Source organism: Petaurus breviceps, unplaced genomic scaffold (genome assembly GCF_028583685.1).
Source record: "Petaurus breviceps papuanus isolate PSGF00001 unplaced genomic scaffold, PetGlider_PUasm1.0 90825, whole genome shotgun sequence".
In the NCBI taxonomy this organism is placed as follows: Eukaryota; Metazoa; Chordata; class Mammalia; order Diprotodontia; family Petauridae; genus Petaurus; species Petaurus breviceps.
Window position 1 is genome coordinate 3,141,276 of NW_027187353.1, and position 15,502 is coordinate 3,156,777.

Below are 15,502 nucleotides of genomic sequence, written 5' to 3' on the forward strand. Positions count from 1 at the left end.
GTAGACATTTAACTTTCTCTTGAAGATCTTCAGTGAGGGCAGCTCACCCCCTTTTGAGGTGACTTATCTCGTGTTGGGGTCTTATTAGGAAGTTCTTCCTAATGCCAAAGCTAAATTGACCTCTTTCGTCTTCTGCCATTGCTCCTAGTTATGCCCCTGTAGCCAGACAAAACAAGTCCAGTCAATTTTTTCTTCTCCATCAGTGCCATTCAGACACTGGAACAGAGAGCCATCATGGCCTCCCTACATACCCCAGCCACAAAGTTCCCTCTCTGAGCACATTTGATGTCATTGATATCAAATGCCGTAGGGCCAAGCACAAGGACCTGGGACACTTCTCTGGTGAGCTCCTTTTGAGTTAACATGGAATCAGTAGTGACTGATCTCTGAGTATGACCATCCCTCTTTTATGTTCATCCCATTGTACGTTGTCTAGCCCCACATCTCTGTCTTATCATCTTTAACTCTTTTAGCCCCTTTCCTTTATTTCCCCACCCCCAATATTTAATCAGTTGCCATGTTCTATTGACTTTGCCTCTCTAGTATTTGTTGCATTCCTTTCCTTCTTTCTACTCTCAATGACACCATCTCATTTTTAATTAAGATGCTCATTGCTTCTATTATAATTGTGTTCTAAGTGGTTTTCTTGACTCTAGTTCCTTTTCTTCATCAAATCATCTTTCACTCAGTTACCCAGGAAATCTTCCTGATGCTTTAGACTGATCAGCTCACTTCTCTGCTTGGATATATCCCATGACTATCTATTGACTATAAGGGAAAGGGAAAAGCTCCATATGCTAAGGTTCAGTGCCCTCCAGGATCTAACTCTAACCTTTCTTAAGTCTTCTATTCTAGAGAGTCTGTCTAGCTCTTCGATTAAAGTGAGACCAGGAAACTATCATAATATTATTTCTTAATGTCTTATAACACACCTCAGGGCTTAGCGCTATGTACTTCTGGTTCTGTAGTAGAATCAAGAAAATGTGATGTCTCACATTTGAGATACCAAAGGTCAATAAAATATATGGTTAGATGGGGTGGTCATCAGTGACAGGAGCTACAGAAAGGTCAGGTGGGCAAAAAAGGCCATTAGATTAGGAGGTCAGTGGATAGCCCCAGTAAAGGATACTGCAGTAGTTCAGGTGGGTAGTCCTGGAAGCCTGGACTAAAGTGGTGGCAACATGTGGGGGATGAATGCAGGTTACAAAGGTGGAATCAGCAGAACTTGGTAGCCACATAGGAGAGGTGAGAGGAAGGGAAGAGGTAAAGCTAATGCTAAGGCTTCCAGCATGGGAGACAGAGTGGGGGGGGGGTATATTGTCATAGACAAATATATATAAGAGAATCAGAAGGGAAGCTGGTATAAGAGTAATAAACTCAATTTTGGATATATTGCTGGAGGATATATGCTGGAGGTAATTAGAGATGTCAGGACTAAGCATATTAATTTGAAAGTCATTTGCATAATGCTGATAGTTGAATTTGAAAGCTAACATGAGGAATTTATTATATACTTAAGTGGTATGAAATAGAGATGATTTTTTTTTTTGGTGTGTTCAGAATCTTTTAAAAGTAAATTATTTAATTTTCAGAAAGTAATAGTTAAAGCCACGGGAGTGGATGAGATTGCCAAGGGAGAAATTATGGAGAAGTATGATAAAATGGCTAATGGCAGACCCTTGGGGACGCTAGTGACATTAAGGGGTTGGGGAAAGAGAGAAGGAAACAATAGGGGTGCAAGTTAGAGAATGTGGAAGAAAACAATCCTTATGTTCTGCATTTGAGTTAGAATCCATTAGGAACAATGTCCAAATTGATACATAAATTACATAGCAAAGTAAAACAAAGACAAGTTCAAGTTTAGGTTATTTTTATTTTCCAAATAGAAAAGTAGTCATTTTAATGCTGGTGCACTCTTGATCCATTCAAAACCGACTCTTCTCTATTTAAATTACTCGCTCTAACTATTCCCCTTTCGGTTAGGTCAGCAGTTTAGATTTAGGGCAGTTGCTCTGAGAAGTGAGATCAGGAGGTTGATAAGGGAAGAGGCGAATGATTGGCAGTGCGGGGTCAGCTCGGAGATTAGGTTATCATAAATTTGTGGCAGGCAGGATGATGTTGCTTTGCTGTGTCTTGTGATGCTTAGCAGGCATCAAAATTGTATGGCAAAGATCATTCATAAGAATGGGGCTTCCCAGGTTGGGAACAGTGAATGGACAGTTCAGGGGTCAGGGGTGGGAGGGCAAGGAGTTACAAGGTCATCATTGGTGAAACATTAATGAAGTGACAGACCTTGGAGTCCAGTGTGGGTGTGGAAGCAAGTGATAACAGAGTAGGAGAAATGGACTGAGATCGTGGGAAGTCTAGGTCATGTATTACTACATAGAAGATGAAAAAGTGAATGGCGGAGGAGAGAACAAGAAGGACAGGTGGGTTCGGTCAGATATTGGATGTCTTACAATTTTGACAGAGATTCAGTTCAATTCACTAAACATTTATTAAGTGCCTACTGTGTGCTGGCCACTATACTAAACATTGTATAAAAAGAGAAAGACAGTCCTTGCTCTCAGGAGTTTACAATCTAATAGGGGAAGACAACACACAGAAGGGGGAAGTTGGGAAGGGGGATGGGGGGCACCAGAGGGCAGATGCAGATGGAAAGAGGAGGGTCTGCTGGAGAGTCCAGCCCTCTACAAAGGAAAGCTTTGGGAGGAGTTGAGTGAGGTACCCCTTCAGCCCTCCAGTCAAAGAGAAGAGGAGGCTGGGAGAGGTGGGAAGGTGCTGAGTATCAGAAACTGAGTCAGCTGCACGGTGATGGAATTTACAGGGATCAGCTTATCCTAAGAGGGGCATCTTGTTTCTGGAACTGTAGATAGAAAGCAGAGATTAAGATCTAAGGTATGGCCATTCTATCGTCTTGTGACTAAAGTGAAGAGAGAGAAGATAGTCATTGGAGTTGAATGTGGAGGAAATTATTATGGGGTCTGGTTGTCAGAGGGCCATCAACATGAGTATTGAAAGGCTCTAAGGACGATGAGAAGTTAGGGAGAAAGAACCATAAGGACCATGAATCAAGTGCTAAAGTCACAGAGTTGAGTTGGCGATCTGTGGGTCATTAAGTGACAACAGTAGTGTTATAAACAGATTTTATGGACCTCAAAAGAAGATATCACACCATTTTCTTGGATGCAAACAATCAGCCTATATGGACTGGCTTCTTGAACAGGCTGATAAACGAAGAAAATCTGGCCTAAAAATGGACAGGTAGAGAGAAGAAGAGAAGACGGTCAACGTATCTAAAACCCAACAAGAATCTAAGCAAAGATTAGCGGGAGATTGAGTCTGAAGAGGGCATATTTATGTAATATCAAGGAGTCCAATCAGCCCAGTTTAAGCACAGTGTGCATCTCATCTCAAGGAGTATTGGGAAATAAGATGGTGGGCTCGGATTCATGATGGAGGGCCTTTAAAGCCAGGCAGAAGAGAGTAGATTTGATGTAGAACAGAGAGAGCCATTCATGATTTTTTTTAGCAGGGAAGTAGCAAGATAGATGCGTAGTTTTAGGAACATTATGAACGTTTATCCTGGAATTATACATAGATTTGGAGTTAGAAGGGATCTTAGAGGTCATCCATTCTACCACACCCCTCCCCCCACCTTGTTTTATAGCTGAGGTCTAGAAAGGTATTCACAAAAGTAACACTTGGCAGAAGTGGGATTTGAATTCAGGTTCTCTAACACTAAATCCATTTCTCTTTCCACTACTGCTACTACTTCTAGGTAGGTGGTTGGGTGGATTGGAGAAAGAGAGACTAATCAGAGGTCAGCTAGGAGGCGGATGAGAAGAGAGCCTGAATTAGACTGGTAGTAGAGGAAATGCAGAGGGAAGGAGAGAAACTTTCAAAGAAGTTGACAGGATTTGTTAACTTCCTGACTATTGGAAGGAAGGAAAGATGAAAGGCAGGAGGAGGGAATCCTCATTTCTGCTTGGGGGGTCAGGAGACTGCCAGTATGTCTGACAAAAAACCTGAAGATCTGGAGAGGGATCTCTGTGTGGGACGGAAAGGGGAAGGCAGAGAGGCAGGGAAAAGGATGAGTTCTGTTGTTGTTTGAAATGATCCTAAGTCTTCCAGGATAGCTATTTGGGGACCGGAGTTTAGCTGAGAGGGAAGGACCAGCCAAAGAGATTGGTAAATCATCATAGAAGTGATCATTTGAACTATGACTATGGATTAATTCTTTAGGAGAAAGAACCTAATGATAGAGAAAGAAAATAACCCATGGTTAGGACATGGAAGAAGAAAGCGGAAAGAAGAAAAGAAATGTTTCCTTGTGTTACATGCCATCTCCTGTTCTATAATTTTAGGTCCCTTGGAGAACACCTACCATGACTTTTGGCTCATGGTCTGGGAGCAGAAAGTTCTGGTGATTGTCATGACCACACGGTGAGTACCTGCTCCTCTACCACCCCTCCCCACCCTCATCATGAGTGGAAGCAAGTGCTGCCGGAGTAGGGGAGATGAATTGAGGTTAGAAGAATATGTTTATTATACTATTAAATATCAGGTGAAAACATGAGTGGCTGAAGGTGGAGAAGAGAAAGAGAGGTAGCTGTGATCAGAGAATATAATTACTTTATTTTGTGTGTGTGTTTTCTTTTATAACCTGGCTAACATGAAATAGATTTTGCACAATTGAACATGTATAACCTATATCAAATTGCTTACCTTCTAGGGGAGAGAGGAAGGGAGAGAAAGAATTTAGAACTCAAAATTTTTTTTAAAAAAGAAATGTTCAAAATTGTTTTTACATATGATTGGAAAAAAAATAAAATAGAAAAATTCTCACTTAAAAAAAAGAAAAATACTGGTAGAAAGGAGATTGTAAGCTGTGTCACTCTCAACTTAGGTACTGAAGAATTGGTGTAATCAAATTGTAATGGAAGTGAATCTTGTGGATTCATCATAGGTATATAACTTGAACTTTCTCTTTGTTTTGATAACCATACCCAAGGACTAAAGTGACTTCACTGTCATTTCCTAGTAAGTCTTTAACTAAATTCAGTAATTCAGTTCAGCAGCTTTTTTTTTTTATTGACACCTCTGTGTCAGAGGTGGCCCAGCCCTGTTCTAGGCACTCTGGAGGAAACAAATAAATGGCTTTCCCCTAAGGAGATTTTGCCTTGTTAAGCCCATCAGATGTGGCTATGAGTTTGTGTCTTTACCTGTGATCTCTGCTGAAGAGCAATCAGGGGTCAGAATATTAGCTAGGTACCATTATCTAGTGATCATTTATCAAAGTGTGTATTAGAAAAGGCAATTGGAGAAGACTTGGGATCCCTGGATTCTCAGGCTCTCTGTATCAGCTTGGGCAGGTTACCTAAATTATCATGTCCTCCATTTCCTCATCTATAAAATGGGTAGTTTGGCCTATATCACAGAATTTAAAGTTGAACAGGCTCTCAATAGCCACCTGCTCCAAGCCATCCATCACAAAGAATGACCTTTATAACATAACCCCCAAATGGTCATCTAATCTCTGCCTGAAACCCTCAAATAAGGGAGACCATGTCACTTTTAGATAGGCATAATTTTTAGGAAGTTTTCCCTGACATCAGGCCAAAGTCTAGGTCTAAGACTGGCAGCTTGGTGGCAGTGTGGATAGAGTTCTGGGTTTGGAATTGTGAAGACCTGAGACGCTGACTCCTGTGTGACCCTGGGCAAGTCACTTAACCCTGTTTGCCTCAGTTTCCTCATCTGTAAAATGAGCTGGAGAAGGAAATGACAAACCACTCCAGGATCTCTGCCAAGAAAACCCCAAGTGGGGTCACAAAGAGTTAGATATGACTGAACAACAACAAAGGTCTAAGTCTGACTCTTGGCAGCTCCTGCTTTACCCTCTGGGACAAAATTGAACAAGGTTAAATCCCTCTTCCACTTGACAGACCTTCACGTGTTGTTTGGATACAACTTCTGTGAGCCCCCTGAGCCTTATCTAAGCTAAACGCTCTCAATCCCTTCCTTCACGTTAAATGCCATGGACCTCAAGCCTTTACACCATCCCAGTTGCCCTTCTGTGGATGTCTCTGTGACTTATCAGTGTCTTTTCTGGTACCCAGAACTGTTCCCAGGGCTCTACAGATGGTTTCCACTGAATTTGTAGGTTACTGGACCTTCAGATCCTTTTCAAGTGAATTGTTGTCTCTCTCTTCCCCTCATCTTGTATTTGTGAAGTTCATCTTTTGAACAAAAGTGTAAGAATTTACATTTATCCCTGTTAAAGTTCATTTTATTAGATTAATCTACTAGATTAGTCAGTGTTCTAGCATGTCAAGATCTCTTTTGAATCCTGTCATTGAGTGTGTTAACTCTCCCTCAAGGCCTTGCGTCTTCTACAAGTTTGATGAGCATATTATCTGTGCTCATTGACAAAAATGTTAAATAGCCCAGGGCCTGTATAGATCCCTAGGGCTCTCCCCCTGAAAGGCTCTTTCCAAGTTCACATCAGATATTTAATATAGCTCTTATTCAAAGCTGGCCATCCAACCAGTCCTGACTTTGTCTAATTGTATTATCATCTAGCCCACATGTTCTAGTCTTTTCCATAAGAACCGTATGAGATACTTTCATCTATTGTTTTGATAAAACCTAGTAAACTGCCCATAGAACATTCCCCTGGCCCACCAGGTTAGTAACCCTGTGAAGAAAGGGAAAAAGCTTAGTCTGGCTTGGCCTGTTCTTGATGAAGCCATGCTGACTCTGGATTGTTGCTTCCCCCCCTTAATAATTGCCCTTTCTTTAATAATCCACTCTGGATTTTTGCCAAGCTCAGTGGCCTGGACTTTGTAGACATTTTTGGTATGTTCCTGTCTCTTGTCTTAGGGCTCCCCTCCTTTTCTCCATGATCTTTTCAATGTCATTGACTGACTGGCCACTAGGATGGTACTTGCCTGAGCCTGAGGAGCTTGAACTCATCTAGGGTAGCTAAGCTGTCTTTTTTTGTCTCCTTCCTTATCTCTGCTAACTATTCTCTATCACTGATTTCTTTTCTCTTCTTTCCCATCCTTGGGTCATTCTCCTTGGCAGAACTTGGAAAAGCAGAATAAAAAACTGAATAGCCCTCCCTCAGTTACCATCTGTTTTGTTCACTGCAAACATTAATCCTGCTATCCCTTTCTGGATTTCTTTCTTCTAAATGTAACTAAAACAAAACAATTCCCCAAAACCACCTAAAACACCAACAAAAAAGCCCATTTCCCTTAGCTTTCTGGGCCAGTTTCTGCCCAGGCTGAGTCTCGCTAGACCTAATACCACTCTTTGACGTATTAGGTTATTTTGATGTTCAGCCTAGATTAACTACTTTTGCTTTTGCCTTCTGTACACATTCTCCTATTAAAATCTAAGTCCGTTAGGGAGTTCTGGGTGTATTATTGCTCTTTTTTGACAGAAGTCCCATTTTCCCTTCTTTTTTTTTTTGCCTTTTGGAGGGCAATTGGGGTTAAGTGACTCGCGCAAGGTCACACGGCTAGTTTTATTGAGTGGATGTTAAGTGTCTGGGGCCGGAACCGAACTCAGGTCCTCCTGACCCCGGGCCTGCATTTTACTCCCTGAGCCACCTAGTCACCCCCATTTTCCCTTCTTGTTGGAATTATTTCCCATTGTCTTCAGAATTTTATCATTGAGAGTTTCCCATCCCTCATGGACTGACTTCCTCTAAAATTTTAGTGGTATTTCATCTTTTCTTCCTCTAATCCCTTTGAAATCTACTTTCTTAAAATCTAGAATGTGTATCAGACTATGCTCAACTTTCTTTTCCTTCTCTTTCTAGTCCGTCACTATAATTCAAAGACTGATTAGCCAGTAATAAAATTCTCCGTGCCTCTTAGACTTTCTTCCTCCCCTCCTCTCCTCGACTTAAAAAAACCGCACAAACCATTTAGGAGCATCTTAATATTCAGAAAAGGCCATTAAGCTACTTGTTAGCAGCATTGGTGAATATAAGAGTTTGGAATGGTATGTGAAACCATTAATTTGGGTTTTAAAAAAAAACACATTGATTCAGACTTCCCCTATTTTCTAGCATCATTAAAAGGAGTATGGTATTTCTGTCCCCCTTTATGCTACAACCTGGGGGAACTTGAACAAGTAATTTTAACTCTGACTTCAGTTTCTTTGTAATAATATATCTGTGTCATGCTTTTAGGTTTATAAAGCACTTTTCTGGACTAGGTAATTTTTTAGGTGCTTCTGACTGCCATTTTCTAAGATTCTCTGACTCTTGGCACTTCATAAAAAGGAAAGAGTTATGACAGTAATTTGCTGTCTTTTTTCCTTAGTTGCACCTACACTGACCCCTCCCCCTGAGCACTGCTCCTTTCTTCCCCCACCCTCCCAGCAGCCTATGTAATCTCCCTGCACCCCCCCCCACCCCGCCCCATGCCCCAGCAAGTATATAGACTGGAAAAGACATACCTGAGGTCAAGGAAGGTGTGGTGTCCTACATCTGTCTATATCTGTCTGTCCAGAGCCTGTCTATCTGATTCCCAGTCTGTCTTTCCTCCTTTCTCAAGGAGTCCGACCCCTGACTCATAGTCCCAATTTTGCCCTTATATTGGGGTTGGGGAGGAGAAGGGATTTCAATATGCATGTTGCTGTCCCATCCTGGCCTCCCAGTTTATCATCTTCTTCAACTCCCCAGCTGAGGATGGTGCCTCATGCCTAGTGGATGTTTAATAAATACTGATTGGATTTTACCTTCTGTCTCCCTCCTTCCACTTAGCTTAGGCTGAGGTGTGTCTGGAGCCCTCTCACCAGTTGTGGGACAGTCAGGGCTCACAGTTTCCCTTCCCTCTGATCCAAGCGCACCAGGATCTCCTGGAAGGCCCTTTTCCTCTAGCTTGTCTTAGTACAGTGGGTGTGGTGTGTGTGTGTGTGTGTGTGTGACTAGAGACACCTGAGGTACCAGGCCTTTCCCTGGACGACGGTGGCAATGCAAAGATTGTCTCCTTTGGAAGGGATCTGGTGTTCTACTTTTGTGGGGGGAAGCAAGGGCAGAGACATTTTAAAGTGGGTTGGAGGGTGGCACAGTGCTTGGCTGCTGCAGGACTTGGGAGACGTGCTCTGGTGAGGGTGGGTGGCTAACTAGTGAACTCCTCTTTACCCTGGGCCTTTGTGCATCTCCCTCCAGATTCGAGGAAGGTGGCAGGAGAAAGTGTGGCCAGTACTGGCCTTTGGAAAAAGACTGTCAGATACGATTTGGCTTCCTCACGGTGACCAATCAAGGAGTGGAAAACATGAGCCATTATAAGAAAACAACGCTGGAAATCCATAACACAGAAGTAATCCTCTTATGCTCCTTCTGTTTGATGTCTCCCTCAGATCTCCAGCTAGTGTTGATTTCTGTGTAAGGGAAGAGAAGAATTGGGAGGCACTCTATGCTGGTGTCTTGGAATCTGACTGGGGGAGTTCCCAACTACCACATAGCGGGCCCCATCTCCTCCTTGCCCTCCCAGCATGGTGGCATTGTATGTGGGCCCTACAACATGGGTTGTCCTAGGGCTGTGCTCTGGGCTGCCTCCTTCGGAAATGGAGCACTGAGACTTGACAAAGAGGTGGTTTTTGGAGTTTTTTTCCAGTGGTTGGAACTGGAGTTTCCTGGGGAGGTTCAGATAGGGGGAGTTCAGGAGAAGGGAGAAGGGAGAAGAGCCAGAAGGAAAGGCACTGGGGAAGGGGCTCAGCATAACTCGGAAGAAAAAGCTGGTTAAGACGGATGCCCGAAGGGAAGGGGACTGAGAGGGCTGAACAGAGTAAGGATGAGGGGCCATGAGTTAGAGGCAGAAATGTTGTCTTAACCAGTCTTGGGAGGAGTAAAGGGTATGGAGGGGAGGGCCTAAGCACTGATCAGTGGTGACTTTCGGCCCTCAGGAACGACAAAAAAGACAGGTGATCCACTTCCAGTTCCTGAGCTGGCCAGACTATGGGGTCCCTTCTTCAGCTGATAGCCTGATTGACTTCCTCAGAGTGGTCAGAAACCAGCAGAAGATGGCGGTCAGGAGCTTGGGACCGCGCTTCAAAGGCCATCCCAGAGGGCCGCCCATCGTGGTCCACTGCAGTGCAGGCATCGGCAGGACAGGTAGTAACTCCCACACTGGATCCTGTCTTCCAGGGGACTAAAGGCACAGAGTTCTGGGGGCCCCAGGAGTCAATTTTCAGGAAAAGGGCTCCTTAGATTTGTGGCAAGCAGATTTCTCTAGAATGCCTTGTTCGATGTGAATTTGGAAATTCCAGTGTTAGCTGCTGACTGTGATAAATTTACAAAGCAGACATTGAAGAACATTCTAGTGGAGTTTCCCTGTGGCCAGGGAAGGCTGAGGGGAAGTTGAGTTTTCCCCATCCTCGATTCCCTCCCTTTCCTTTTTCTTCCTTCTCTCCTTTCCCCTTTCTTTTTCCCTTTCCCCTCTCCTAGACCTTTCTCTTCTCCCCCATCCCACCCCTTCTTCCGGTGATGGGTAGTAGCCCCTTTCTATTCATAATTGAGCAAACAGGTTTTTTCCCAAGAGAATTATGACTTTAGTAACATTATCTGTTCCAGACCAGCCACCCCACAGTCCTCCCACCTTCTTTCTGAGTATTGCATGGTGGAATGAAGGGCCAATGTACTTGTCTTGTGCCTCACCCCACCCAGCCATTGAGGCCACTCCAAAGGAATTGGTTCCTATCTCTTATTCCAGCTAGAGGGTCCTTGCTTCACTTTTTCCTCCACTGTTCCTATATCTCCCTTGTGCTCTGGGACAAGGGGCCCTTCTTATCCTGAAATCTTGTTTTAAATTGTCTTCATTTACAAATAGAGGCTTCCTCTCTCCCCTCCCCAGCGAGAATAATGTAACAGAGAATAAACAAGCAGACACATCACTCCCAACACATCCATTAAGTTTGACAGATGTGCAGTGTGTCCCCCCCGCCAGAAGTGCCTGGAAGGAAGGAGGAGCTCCCCAGCTCCTCCTAGACATGCTTTTGTGCCAGCTTGTTCCCAGGCATCCTGGCTCCCTCGGTGGGCATCTGCCATCGGGGTTTTGCGTTCTCTTCTGTTTCAGACTACTGTGGACAGAACTTCAGTTCCTTTTGGGCAGGGGACACTGGGAGTAAAGCAACCACTAGAGTGTCTGCTTCCTTCCACAGGCACCTTTTGTTCGCTGGACATCTGCCTAGCACAGCTGGAAGAGCTGGGCACGCTGAACGTGTTTCAGACAGTGTCCCGCATGAGGACCCAGAGGGCATTCAGCATCCAGACCCCAGAGCAGTACTTCTTCTGCTACAAGGCCATCATTGAATATGCCCTGAAGGAGGGCATGGTGCCCCCTGGCTGCCATCTGCTGGGCATCGAGAGGCAGTAGCTGGCACCTGGGGCCTCTCACCTGGTGGCAAGGAACGGCTGCCCATCAGTAGCCTTCCGCCAGCCTTCCTTCCTCTCCCTGGGACACTGCCAAACCCCTAGGTGGCCATCAGTAATGTTGAGACAGATCCGCCTCTTTTTGCGTCTCCTGGTACATGGCAGCCTTTCCCTTTTGGCTAGCTAGCTCTGATGAAATCTCCACAAGTAGCCAGTGGCTAGCAGCTCATGGTCTTAATTTCTAGCACCTGGTATTGAACTGTGCCTTATTAAAACCAAATTGTGGCTACCATTTTTTTGACAGGGGTCCCCAGAGGTAAGTGGGAAAGGATCTCCCCTTCCCTTCTCGAACCTCCCTCGCCTCTAACCTCCTCACCTTGACTTTGCCACAGTTTGATGGGGAAGGAGGTGAGAGACCACCTCCAGTTCATCCCAGGAGAGTCTGACCAACCTCCATATCCTAGAGATCATCCCCAATGCCAAGAAGGTGTAAGAAGTAAGGCGTGTCCTCCAGTCTTATCTACCATCCTGTGTGCCTGTGTGTGTGTGTTATGTGTGCGTGGATCTGGATCTGTCTGTGTGTGTATGTAATATATACTGTATGTGTTAATATGTACGTATTCTATAAATCCATATGTACACACCTCTTTCTAGCAGTTCATGGGGCTCCATGCTGGAGGTAAGGCCACCGTATTCCTTGGAGGTCGCTTCAGAAACGACACTGTTCGTTGCCCGTGGGGCGCTCCCACCTGAGGGAGTGTGAGAGGGGAGTCAATTATGCATCATACTGTTAGACAGGGAGGACATTGTGACAATGTCCTTCACCCTCCTCCTCACCATCTACACCCCCTCCCTGCGTGTGGACCACCTCTCTCTCTTGGTCATGGCCTGTCTTTGGCCCTGGGAATGCTGTATGTGGTGACCCTGGCACATTATTCTCCCAACCTAACATTTTTTTTCTCTGTTTACCTTATCAATTGGGGGGAACCCCTTTACCTTGAATAAGGAGCTGCAGATCTCCACTGTGACATTTGAACCCTCTATTTCTCCCTAGTCCTCCTCAAGGGATGATGGGGATAAACTCACTGAGGAGCCAAGGCCAAAGGCAATCGGTACGAAGTCTTCAAAGGGCTGACAGGCACCCTGGGCACAAGATGGGAGGGGGAGCTTGACCTGGGAGAGTCACTTGACAGGAAGACCTTTTCTTTCTCATTTGCTTTTCTAAATCATTCCCTTCTTTACTGTGTCTTACCCCTGCCTTGTCACCTCGATGTTCTTTCTCTCCCAGCCACATCTTGGTTCTGTGCCAAGAAAGAGCTGAAAGCGTTTCCTGGCTAGGGTCCCCCACAAAGAGACCCCCCCCCGTCCTGCCCTACCCTGTGCCAGTTCAACATCACCAACAGTCAGCCCTGTGCTGAGATGGGGACTGTCAATAGCAGAAGCTCTCCCTCCCAGAAGATGAGCTCAGCGGCTGAGTGGCCCTCAGTCATTTTATACTGTAACAAGTTCTTCGAATGTGTATATTCTTATTTTTACAATCTTTTCATTTTGTATTTAACGTTCAAGGATTGAGTCAGATTTGGAGAATAATTGTAAATGTTCATATTCAACATCTTATGGCGATACAATTTTGTATTTACATATAAATATGCCTACAAATGACCTGGCCCTTTTAGCTTCTTTGATGTAGGTAGCATTATGGGTTGGGGGGAGGAGGGACAGTATGCAGCAGACTATTGCATTCTGTCAGAATTGCAAGGGGAAGGGAGAAAATCCCCATGTCCTCTGTCCCAAAGGCTAATTCTCCCACAGAGAAGTCCAGGGCTTTCCAGCTTGGGAGAAGGTTGCTGTCAGGGACCAGGGTCTTTTGTGCACCCCCTCCTTGCTGACAGCTCTTTCCAGCAGGATATCATTAAGCAGGCCAATCAATAAGTATTGTGCTTCTGTGCTTGGCACTTTTAGACATACAAGAGAAGACGCAGTCCCTGTTCACTGGCAGCTCACGGTCTAATTGGAGAAACAGGACTAACTCATGAAATGCTAACAGTAAAAGCAGGTTGGGATGGATTCATGGGTGGCACAGATCAGAAATCACTGTGGGTTGGGCTGGCAGGTGGATTCAGAGAGGATGAGGTTTGATCATAGGGAGCTACAGCAAGAACACCAGCCCCTGCAAAGGAACAGAAGACTGCAGGCCTGGCCTAAGCTTCTCTTCTCTGGGTTAACTCAGCAGAGGATCCAGTGAGATCCTCACCACCCTTTAAAGCCCCTCCTTCCATCGTGAACTGGCCCCAAGTGTCACTGGGCATTCTGGTGGGTAGTTGTATCTCTATAGCCAGATTGACATGTTTCTCTCTCTTCCCTTATGTGGACTACCAGTCTACAAAGAATTAGACTACAGGAATGCACACTGAAGAGGCCTGGTGGATGGAATGCAGGCCCTGGAGCTGGGAAGCCCTGGATTCAAGGCTGACCAGCACCAAAGGCAAGTCACAGAGGCTCTTGGGCAAGGTTTAGAGTGTTTCTGGTCTTGCTTCTTGGCCTAAGCACAGATGACCATCCCCCATCTAAAAGAGTACTGAAGACAGCCAAGATGCTGAGTGTGACTGGTCTCCACTAAGTCTGCTAACTGAAGGGCCTTGTGGTTCTCTATGCAGGTGATACAGGGAAATTGCCACAATGGAGACCATTTCCACAATGGGAATTCCCCAAACCAGTGTAGTCATAGGGCCCAACACAATAGAATTAAGTTTTCTAACTACACCGAAAATCTTTCTTTGAAACTACATCTTTCTAGGGGCGGCTAGGTGGTGCAGTGAGTAGAGCGCCGGCCCTGGAGCCAGGAGGACCTGAGTTCAGATCCAGCCTCAGACACTTAACACACAAAAAAACTAGCCATGTGACCTTGGGCAAGTTACTTAACCCCAATTGCCCTCCAAAAAAGCAAAAGAACTACATCTTTCTTTGAAAATTCCCGAGGACAAGAGTGTCTTTCTGCACTTCAGATTCATCATTTTGAATCCGATTTCTCCCAATACTCTGGCTCTACAGGGAGCCTTGCTCCCCAAATCCTTCAGGTACAGCAGCCTTGGGCCCCCTTAATTGGCCATCACACTTTCCCAGCTGCCCATGGCTTTACCAACTCAGGTCTGCAAAGGAGTGGTGTCCCAAAAGCATTTTTTCAGACCACTCCCCACAAGTCTCCCCTACCTATGGGCTGCTCCATGTACCTGCCTTGCTCTGTCCACCTCTCAGGTGGTCTGGAATGCTGGTGCCTTGTGTTCTCCTCACTGGGGGTCAGTGAGTGTAGAGGAGGTGGCCCTGACTTCATAGCTTCAATCAAGTTTTGCCAGGATGGGAGTTCTAGCCCAGCTGCCATTCCAGTACTCCAAAAGCATTTCTTCACTGCCATGAGGGGCAAATGAGTAAACGTCTACTGTCTTCATGGAACTTACATTCTAATGGGAGTGATGTCCTGGACAAACACTTTAGCTGTAGAATATGTTGCATAAATACATGAAGGCTATGGCAGTTTGGCGAGATGGGGCAGATAGGGGTTCTGTTGGTAGATTAGAGAACATGGGGACTTGGGACCAATCAGGAATGGCTACCTGGAGGAGGGTAGTCTCCATCTACTAGGTGTTTGAAGAAGCCATTCCTTCTCTGCCCTATAGTTTTCTCTTTTCAGACTCCTCATGGTCAAGGGGTCACTTAGGGGGCCTTGGGAGGTTCCTGAGTCCAGGCTGTAATTCTGACTTCAGGACAAAGCTACACTTACAACCTCCCCACTGGTCTACTTTTAAAGAGTTCCAAGAGAAATAGATTGAACCATTCCCCCCACTCTCCAGAGTATCTTATAAAGCCTGAAGTTGTGAGATGTGTCAGTGAGCTTCTATTGGATACCTGCAGTAGAGGACAGCTGATAAGGCTCAGATGCACAGACCTGGCCTGGAAGAGCTTCCACTTTTAGCAGAGAAGGGGCCCTAAGCCTTGAAGCTTCAGGAAGAAGTCATAGGAAAATAGGATCTGGGGCAGCTAGGTGGCACAGTGAATAGAGCACTGGCTCTGGAGTCAGGAGGACCTAAGTTAAAATCTGGCCTCAGACACTTAACA

General features: G+C 45.2%; 1 protein-coding gene across 1 annotated transcript in view; it reads left to right on the forward strand.

Annotated features, from left to right (window-relative positions):
* Positions 1-13,051, forward strand: part of PTPN9 (protein tyrosine phosphatase non-receptor type 9) — a 66,633-nt gene extending 53,582 nt beyond the window's left edge. The window contains exons 10-13 of the mRNA XM_069071129.1: positions 4,368-4,446; positions 9,188-9,338; positions 9,925-10,132; positions 11,179-13,051. Of these exons, the coding sequence (XP_068927230.1) occupies positions 4,368-4,446; positions 9,188-9,338; positions 9,925-10,132; positions 11,179-11,393 (653 nt within the window). The 3' untranslated portion in view covers positions 11,394-13,051. The remainder of the gene's footprint in view (positions 1-4,367; positions 4,447-9,187; positions 9,339-9,924; positions 10,133-11,178) is intronic.
* The last annotated feature ends 2,451 nt before the right edge of the window (positions 13,052-15,502 follow it).